This window comes from Eubalaena glacialis, chromosome 15 (genome assembly GCF_028564815.1).
Source record: "Eubalaena glacialis isolate mEubGla1 chromosome 15, mEubGla1.1.hap2.+ XY, whole genome shotgun sequence".
In the NCBI taxonomy this organism is placed as follows: Eukaryota; Metazoa; Chordata; class Mammalia; order Artiodactyla; family Balaenidae; genus Eubalaena; species Eubalaena glacialis.
This window is the reverse complement of record NC_083730.1, coordinates 53,498,743-53,508,951: the sequence shown is the minus strand read 5'-3', so window position 1 is coordinate 53,508,951 and position 10,209 is coordinate 53,498,743. Positions and strand designations below refer to the sequence as shown.

At 39.4% G+C, this 10,209-nt stretch overlaps 1 protein-coding gene across 3 annotated transcripts in view; it reads left to right on the top strand.

The window, feature by feature from the left end:
* Positions 1–10,209, top strand: part of RIOK3 (RIO kinase 3) — a 30,007-nt gene continuing 19,798 nt past the window's right edge. For all 3 annotated transcript variants that reach the window (XR_009697293.1, XM_061168891.1, XM_061168892.1), the window contains exons 1-6: positions 1–260; positions 7,340–7,455; positions 8,073–8,218; positions 8,312–8,419; positions 8,606–8,715; positions 9,943–10,086. Coding sequence is in view for 2 of the 3 variants with exons in the window: in XM_061168891.1 (XP_061024874.1) it covers positions 198–260; positions 7,340–7,455; positions 8,073–8,218; positions 8,312–8,419; positions 8,606–8,715; positions 9,943–10,086 (687 nt within the window). In the remaining variant the exon portion in view is untranslated. The remainder of the gene's footprint in view (positions 261–7,339; positions 7,456–8,072; positions 8,219–8,311; positions 8,420–8,605; positions 8,716–9,942; positions 10,087–10,209) is intronic.

Genomic DNA, 10,209 nt, shown 5'->3' with positions numbered 1-10,209 from the left:
GCGAAAAGGGCGGAAGAGAAGAGGTCTAGTTCCGGACGCGGCTGCTGCTGCCGCCGCCGCTGCGGCCGCCATCTGTTATCTCAGCTCCGGCACCAGCACCCCGTCGCTCCTACCCCGCTGCCTATCTCCTCGGCGGAGGCTGCTTCCCGGTCCTGCCACCTCTCTGCTCTGTTCTCGTCGCTGACTTCTTCCGCCACATGGATCTGGTCGGAGTGGCATCCCCTGAGCCCGGGCCGGCAGCGGCCTGGGGACCCAGCAAAGTGAGTGGCGGTCGGGACTGACGTACCTGCCACAGTCGCCTGGGCTGGTCCTCTCGGAGGGCCCGGAGAGGGTGGCAGGCGCCGAAGCGGCTCCGCAGGCGATTCGGGAAGTTCTGGGCGGGACCCTGACCACCTCGGAACGGGGCACGGGCGGCGGGGCTGCGGGGCTCGGGGTGGGAGAGGCAGGGAAGGGGCACAGGCTACCAGAGTCCGCCCTGGGCCGTTTGGAGTCTCCGTCTAGTTCTACACCTTGATTTCTGAACCTCCGTGACATGTTTGGGCACGACTCGCGTAAAGGCGCTGACGTTTGATGGAAAACAAGCACGAACTTGTTTTTCACCGGCCACATGAATCAGTGCAGTTACACACAGAAAGCCCGACAGAAAGGTGGTTTAGGAAGCTGTTTCCTTAACTTGGCAAGCGTGGTTATCCTACTTGGGCAGTTTCTTGTTTTTGAAGTAGTAAAAGATAAATTCAGGCGCACCCTCCCTCGGCTCCAGGCTAATTCTCATGTGTTTACATACTGTTAAGACGGTTATGAAATTCTCATTTGCCTGGGTTTTAACGTTTAAGCTTTTCCCTGTAATGGCCAACTAAAATGTTTATTTCACATTTGGTTTCTGGTTTCAGGCTGTTGCTTTTCATGATACTTTCATTAGAAGGATGAAAAGATTCTTTTGCCACTTTATGGAGGGTTTACTTGAAAGCAGAAGTGGGTCAATTGGGATTTTGTGTTCCTCAAATTAAAGTTGTGAAGGAATCTAACTTTTTTAACTTCATAATGGTTCTTTTTTGATTTAATGGATATATAACAACATATTTAAGGTGTACAGCATAATGATTCGATATGTGTGTATGTTGCAAAATGCTCACCACAATAAGTCTAGTTAACATACAGGATTACAGTTTTTTTTCTTGTGATGAGAACTTTTAAGGTTTACTCTCTTAGCAACTTTCAAATATATAGTACAGGATTATTAACTATAGTCACCATGCTGTACATGACGTCTCATGCCTTATTTATTTTGCAGCTGGAAGTTTCTACCTTTTGACCACCTTTAGCCATTTCATGCACTTTTTTACATGCTAACACAGAACATTTGTTACATTTAAAGGGTCACTCATGAATCTTATTAGATCTTCAGACTAGGTCTTAACAGAAAGTGGGGGAAATAAGTAGCTTTTAGGTAAAGGAAATTTTTATAAAAGTTCTCATACAACCGTAGAGAGAATCTAAAATATTCCATTGGCAAATGTGGTTACATCTATGTGTTACTTTGCATATTTTTTCTATCAAGACTTTGTTTACAAGGCCAAGATCAGTAGACATAAAAGGATGAAATCAGTAGAGAGATACTAATAAATATATACTTTACATGTTAAATTCCTCTAGGTAAGCATCTATAAAGCTTGTAAAAATGTCAGATGAAACAAACTTTGCTTAGAATACCTAACCTCAGAACAAACTTACAAAACTAATTCAGTAATAAGATATTTGATATCAGTCATATTTTCATTTAAGTGTACATCATCAGAACTATAAAATTTCATTTTCATTTTTCAACAAAAAATCATCTTGGGGTTTATTGGTGTTCTGTTGAGAAGACAGCATTTTCATAGGCAAAACAAATAGAAAGATGCTACAAGTATTACTTAATCATTTCCTTCTCTGACCTCTTGAAAGACTGAAGTGATTATAGAAGCCTTTGCGGAGGAAGTAGAGGTTTGAGGAAAGTCTTGGAAAATGGAAAGAATATTAAAGGCTGGCAGTTCTCAAAACTATTCCATTAGGACTTCTTTACACTCTTAAAAAACATTGAGGACTCCAAGAATTTTTGTTTATATTGGTTATATCTGTTGATATTTGTCATATCGGAAATTAAAACTGAGATATTGAAAAAAATGTTTATTAAGTGATTATGTTAATATAAATAACATTTTTATATTTAAAAAAAAACTATTTTCCAAAACAAAAAATTAGTGAAGAGTAGTATTGTTTTGTATTTTTGCAAATCTCTTTAATGTCTGACTTAATAGAAGACAGCTGGATTCTCATAGCTCCTTTTTTCTTCAATCTGTTGCAATATGTGTTAGTTGAAGTACATGAAGTAAGTCTATCCTAACAAATACGTAGATTATAGCAGGCATAATTGAAGATGGGTAATAAGAGCACGGTAGACTAAGAACAAACTGAGTTAATCTCTAAAAATGCACATTTAAAAAATGTATTGAACTATAGTTGATTTACAATGTTGTGTTTAATTTCTGCTGTACAGCAAAGTGACTTAGTTACACATATACATACATTCTTTTTTATATTATTTTCCTTTATGGTTTATCACAGGATATTGAATATAATTCCCTGTGCTATACAGTAGGACCTTGTTTATCCATCCTATATATAATAGTTTAAAGTGCACATTTATATCCTCAGCCTACTTACTACCTTTGAAAATTTTGGAAAACATAAGAATACACATGCACACATTCTAGTAGCCACCAGCGTGCTGCCATCATATCTGATACAGACTCTGGAAAACTTCACTCCACACTCTTGAGAGAATGAGAATGGAAAAGACAAAAACTATCTTAGAACTATTATGAGAATAATTTTGACCTCTTAGACACCCTGAAAGGGACTTGGGGTCCCCAGTTACAAAATCCCAAACTGCTGTTATGAACAAAGAATTTTAGGGAATATTCCAAGAAGGGAGAATTGACAAACTGTAGGCAAAAGTGAGGAAGTGTGTAGCTCTGTTGGAAAGAGCTGTAACAAATGGATTAGTGGTACTCCTCAAAACTGTCAAGGTCGCCAAAAACAAGGTCTGAGAAACTCACAGCCAAGAGGAGCCTAAGGAGACATGATAGCTAAATGTTATAAGGTATCCTGGAATAAGAGAGGGACGTTAGGGGAAAACTAAGGAAATCTGAATGAAGTATGGACTTTAGTTAATAATAATGATTTGGTTTGTTAATTGTGACAAATGTACAGTATTAATACGGGGAAGCTGGGTATGGGGTATCTGGGGATTCTCGGTACAATCTTTGTGATTTTTCTGTAAATCTAAAAATACTCTAAAATTGAAAGTTTAAAAAAAAAAAAAAAGATTAGTGTTGTTGTACAGACCCAGATCACGTTTTGCAGAGATCCTTGTTTTGAGAAGTAAAATTACCCACTTAAATATTTTGCCTAGATTATGTCTTCTACCTGCATGCATGAGCAGAAAAGGGACCTTCCTGTGGGGTTGTGGTTCTGTTGACTTGCTTCAAGTTGAGGACTGAATTTTTTTTATTGTGTGCCTCCTTCATGTTTGGTTTTTTTTTCAGTTTAGTTGATTCTTTCCCCATAGTTGTGTGCAGTAAAACCTTAAAAAAAAAAGTGGGATGGGCAGCTGGGGATGCATCTTTAGGAGTAGAAGGAAGGGGGAATGATTTCCCGCTAATCTGCAGCCAGCCAGATGTGGGAGAATGGTAGTTGTGATGACCCTAAGTTGCTGAGTTTAGTGGTGGCAGTTTCCCAGAGGAGAGGAAAACAGGGTGGGTGAGGGGTCTTCAGCGAACCGGAATCAGGGAGCTAGTGATGGGCTTGATAGATGTCATTTAAAGCAGAATAACTAACTGGAAAGGATTGTGTGGAGTTTCCCATCAGATCTTGATGCAGTGGGAAGTTAATGTTGGTGAAGGGAGTAGTGGGAAAGGACGTTGGATCGCTAGGATAGAGCAAGATGATGAAGGGCCTTTTACTCTTATCTCCTTAGATTTATTATTATTTAAACATTTGACAGAGTTTCTCTTTTCACAAGGAGTGTTTGACTTACTGAAGAGTTGCAAGATGACAACACAGGATTCCCCTCCATACACCTCCTGGTGCCCATTCGTAGGAGGAGCCCCCAGTGCCTTTTCTAAGCCCCACTCAGGGTGGTGAACCGCTTGTGCCTGCGGAGGACTGTCCCTGCCCGGCAGCTCTCCCTCACAGCCCAGAACATTTTATGGAGGGATTTTGGCTACTGGTTTGAAGAGTTTGGATTTGATTTCAAAGTACAGCAGTTGGCACACTTTCGGAAGTCTTTACTTATTTATCCCACCCAAGGAAATTGTCTCAGTGTGAGGTTGCCCAGCTGAGCCGGTCAGCAGAGGTGCAGGGAAGTACGGCTCTGGAGTCTGAGGCTCCGAGGAGCAAGGGCAGTAGGGGTGGGCAGTCAGGGTGTCTTGGTGCCCTCTTGGGCTCTGCATGTTTCCCTTTCTGATTCAGTCTATCTTGGGGGTAGGTAAATCTCTGCCACGAAATAGCACAGTTACTGCCTCTCATTTTTGCCTCTCCGAGAGATTTTCCGCTGATGTTTTAACACCTTAGAATTGATTGCTGGCAAGAGACTAGAAGCATCAGAAGTGGGTGGGCAGGGACTTCCCTGGTGGTCCAGTGGTTAAGACTCTGAGCTTCCACTGCAGGGGGCATGGGTTCCATCCCAGGTCGGGGAACTAAGATCCCGCATGCCAAGTGGCACGGCCAAAAACAAAACAGAAGAAATGGGTGGGCAAAGCGGCTGACTGCAAGGTGGAGAGGAGGACTTTAAAAGAGGAGGGGTGTAGAAAGGCACCAGACCTCTACCGCCTAGGCACAGCCTGGCCGTTCCATGAAATATCTGCAGGTTTCCTTTTGGCACATCTTGGTCAGTAAATACTTGAACGCCTCTTTTATGTCTGAAGCTCTACACTGGACTCTGAGAGTGAGAAGACCTTGCCCTTCAAGGGGTTCTTGCTGTGTTGTGGCTGATGCATTTAACTATCTAACACTGATATGGGAAGATAAAGGAAAGGATCTAATTTTGTCTGATAAAACTGAGATAACCCTATGGAAGGACTGACACTTAATTGGGCAAAATAGAGAAGGAAGAAAAACCTTTGAGAGAGAAGGGGATGTGTGAGGGGTGAAAGGCGTGGAAGGGTGAAAGTATGCCATATTTAGCATTTAATTAGTGTTGCCAGAGTCTAGGATAGGTGAGAGTCAAGACTGGAAGGATAAATTAGGTCAAGCTGTGAAGGGCATTCCTTACTGAGAAATTTGGATTTTAGACTGCAGGCAGTACGGCAGTTTGCTTCTCCCATCCCAGGACAAGGTGCTTAGGGAAGCAGTATAGCAAAACACTGAGAGTGCATCCTCTTAAGCCCTACTGCCTTGGTTCAAATCTCAGCACTTCCATCAACAGTGTTATCTTGGGTTAAAAAACTTTTCTGTGTCTCAGTTTCTGAATCTATAAAATGGGGATGATATTGCAACTACTCCAGTGTGTGACTTAATCTGTGTAAGTTAGGTGTATTTAGCCAATATAGAGAATATCCCCGTGGTGCCTGTTATGCTACTTTTAGTCATTGCAAAATGTGATTGACAGTTCTGAGCTAGAGAATACAGTTATTTGCCTTTTGGAACCTGGACTTTGATCAGACCAAGCATTTCTAGGCTAAGAGGCAGCATTTTATCTTCTACCCAGAAGATGCAGAAGCAAGTCAGCAGAGTCATGTGGCCAAAAGATTAGCTATATTCTCCAAATTACAGAGAGTTTCAAGATTACAGACCTCAAAATCCTCACCAGGAGAGTGCTCAGTTGCTGACAAGATCTGAGTCAGGGAAAGTCATACCACGCCTTGAGGAAACCTCCCTGTTGTTTCCAGGCCTGGCCTTATACAAGGCCAGAACAGTTCTGCAATAGGCTAGTATAGGTGGGGACTGGGGGCTGGGGGCATCTCACCAGTCTCAGGGTGAGACTAGGTAAAACTTGATTCTGATTCACTTAGGCATAAATATAATGATCATTTATCACCCTTACGTGCTTCACCCTAACAGTTTGAACCAAATGAATCCCTAAACCTCAACGTTATGGAACTTGAGCAAGGGTAAGTTGCCCAGTTATCCCTGGGAGTCACCCCAGCAGTCCCTTAGACCAACTAGAGGGCCTGTACTGGCTAAACTTGATTAAACAATTTTGTGGCCAAAACACTTACCATCATATGCTATATTCTAAATTAGACTCTCAGTAATAGTTAAGGAATGAGTTTGGATTTTATCCTAAAGGCAGTGGGAAACATTAAAACAATAAAGAGCTTTAAGTAAGGAACTGAACCAATCAGATCTGCATTTTAGAAAAACCATTACGCTGTGGTGTGGCGAATGGAAGCAAGCAGAAAGATGAGTTAGGAGGCTCTTATAGTAGCCCAGTGATGGGAGGATGATACCTTGGAAAGGGGATAGAGAGCTGGGCAGGTTCAAGAGATACTTAGACATCTTATTCAGTAGTAACGGTCTTAATCACTAGACTATCAAATGGGATCATTTGCTGCTGCTAAGTAAAGCCTGCCCCCCTCAAAAATTAGGAATTGTGAAGTAAACCTACGGTTTGTACGTATTTCAAGAGGGCTGAGATGGTGATGCCATTGAGGAGGGCTGAGTGGCTGGCCGCTCTAGAAGAGTCTCACAGAGTATTACTTTGCTCTGGTAGTATTGTTTCAAGAATCTATTTCTCAGCTTCCAAAGTTCAGAAATACAGGATTCATTGTTTGTTATTGCTGTTTATATTTTGGCATATTCCAAAGTGTCTTGAAAGGGGCTGCCACACACTTTTTACATGTAGAAGACTTACTGCTTAAATTAGAAGGAAGTGTAACTTCTAAGTGGGCTTTGAATTGTGGTAGTTGGTATAGCCTGTTCCTGTAAGAGAATCTACCCAGAAGCCAAATTATAAGCAGAAGGTTGCTTGGTGAGCATGGAATCAGAACAAGGGGCATTACATGAACTCATTGGCTAGTAGGTGATGCTGGAGTAGCCTGTGCTTCCCCTCAACTTTAAGGACATACCCACCAAGCAAGCTAGAGAGTGCTTTTGGCTGTTGTAGTTTAGGTTTATCTTTGATTAGATTTGAGCTGGGATATATTTTTACTTTTAAGATGATTTCTGCAAAAAGGTAAGCATTCCTTTTGAGTTGATTTAGCTAGTATAATTCTCAAAAGATAACCTTATTTCCAAGTTTGGAAAGTACTTTAAGTTCATTATTATGAATTGAATTGCCCTTTTTTTTTTTTTATAGTGTCCATGGGCTACCCCTCAAAATACAATATCTTGTTCTTTGTCTGATGTAATGAGTGAACAGTTGGCTAAAGAATTGCAGCTGGAAGAAGAAGCTGCCGCTTTTCCTGAAGTTGCGTGAGTAAAATTCATAGAGACTCTATTTTATCTAGCAGCTTGTTCTAACAGTCTTAGGATTTGATTAGTGATTGTCATGACAAATGATTCAGAAATACATTTAGAAAAGCAGTGCAATAGAAAGAGCACCGTATTGGGAGTTTGCTGATACATGGGTTTTGGTCCTAATTTTGTGACTAGTTTTCAGTATTATCTTGGGCAAACCACTCTGTTTCTCTGGATTTTAGTCATTGCAACAGTTGAACTCTATTATCAAATAGATTAAAAAATAATGAAGTAGGGTACAGTTTTGATCAAATGTTTGTTGTTCATCTTTTCACATATATGTTATCTCTCCTTTGATCAGAACACAGAACGAATGAATTTTGAGTCTGTTTGGTTTTTATTATAGGCCCTTTAGCTTTCTCTTGAAGCTCTCCTAATCCTAGTTGGTGCTTTCACAGGTGCCTGCTATTGGTCAGAGGGCAGCTGGACAGGAGAGGGTGAAGGGTTTGGTAAAGTTCTTTTCCATTGTTTCTTCAATACAGTTAACACTGAAAAGGCACATCTCACCCATAACTGGTAGCGTCTCTTTACACAGAACATTATATTAGTCTATATTGCCTTATTTTGAATAGCGTTGCTGAAGGACCATTTATTACTGGAGAAAACATTGACACTTCCAGCGACCTAATGCTGGCTCAGATGCTACAGATGGAATTTGACAGAGAATATGATGCACAGCTTAGGCGTGAAGAAAAAAAATTCAATGGAGATAGCAAAGGTACTATGACCTTACTGTGTCAACTCCATTGGGTGGTAGAAAATGCTTGTAATGTGCCCCTAAATAAATCTTCAACTATTTTTGCCTTTTAAGTTTCCATTTCCTTTGAAAATTATCGAAAAGTACATCCTTATGAAGACAGTGATAGCTCTGAAGATGAGGTTGACTGGCAGGATACTCGTGATGATCCCTACAGACCAGGTATCAATGCTTTTATTTTCTGGGGGCATAGAATGGGGATATAGGAAGACTAAGTATTTTATATTTGTCTTTGAATCTCATTTGGTAATTTACTATTAGATTCAAATATCTTTTTCAGATAATAGTGAATGCAGCAATTTAGTCTTTGCTATTTTTACATACTTGGCTTGTCTTAATCGCCTTTAGCAAAACCAGTTCCTACTCCCAAAAAGGGTTTTATTGGAAAAGGAAAAGACATCACCACCAAACATGATGAAGTAGTATGTGGGAGAAAGAATACAGCCAGAATGGAAAATGTAAGTTACAGAAGTATTACTCTGAATCAAAAGTTTTATTAGAGTAAGTTAAAAACATAGCATTCTGAATACAATATCTTTAAATTTTTAAAAATATCCTTCGTCCTTTCTAAAGATATTTTAGATGACAGTATAGCAACACCGTGGAAACTGAGCCACTAATGAGAGTATAATGTACCTCAGAATAAAATCCTACATCAATGTTAAGAAAACTAGTTTGATTTACATTGATTCTAAAATTAAGAAATGGTTCTTCTGAAAGTAACATTTATTTTTCAGCATCTTATTTTCCATAAAATACCCGAGAAATAGATAACAGTGGTGATTGGGGGATAAGAATGGGAGATAAAAATATTTTCTACTGTATACCCTGTTACAATTTTTGAATTTTTTATCTTGTGCCTGAATTACCCCTGCAAAATCAGAAACAAAATGTAATTTTTTAAATATAGGAGAAAAAGAAAAATGGCATTTTTTTCCTCCTTCATAAATATCGTGGTTAATATAAAACATTTAGACTTTAGAACACAAATACTTGTTAAGTAAACATATTCTAGAAATAATCCAGATCTGACTCTATAACAACCCTGTCCAGTAGAACCTTCTGTGATAATAGAAATGTTCTGTGTCAGTGCTGTCTAATATGGCAGCCATATTCGACAATTGAGCACTTGAAATTTGGGTGGTACAACTGAGGAACTGAATTTTTAATTTTATTTTAATCAATTTAAATTTAAATATCCACATGTAGCTAGTGGCTTACATATTGGACATAATTGTCATGGTGTGGGCATAGCTTGTGATTTTAACCCACTCTTCAAAAATAATTGACTATGAAAATTTTTTTTTTTTGGTAAGATTTGGTATGATTTCAAAATATAATGTATCCTTTGTCCGATGTAAAAGCATAAGGTATTTTAGCATATGTTCAAAGCATATGCTAAAATACCTTAGTTTTTAGATGTGTTTGGATGTTTTCTATGCATATAATAAACCCTCCCTTCCTTTGGGATACAATTTCTTAAAAAGCCTTGTTTCCCTTTCTGTTGGGCTTACCAGTGAGTTATTTTGCTTTTTCCTCTGTATACCTGTGGGTTCTGCTTTCATAGCATTATCGTCTATTGAGTAGAAAACCCAGTCCATGTAAAACTGATTTTCTCATTGTTTTTTGTTTTCACTGTCCCCATTTTAAAGTACTCAGATGCTAATTTTTCTTCTTTTTGGCAGTTTGCACCTGGGTTTCAGGTAGGAGATGGAATTGGAATGGATTTAAAACTATCAAACCATGTTTTCAATGCTTTAAAACAACATGCCTACTCAGAAGCACGTCGAAGTGCCCGCCTCCATGAGAAAAAGGAGCATTCTACTGCAGTAAGTATTCTTAACGTTTTTGTTTCTGTTTTTTTAGTGGAAAGATTCATATTAGAAAACTTCATGTTTGGGGAAAAAACAAGATAAAACTTCATGTTTGATATTTTTTTCATGAGACTGACT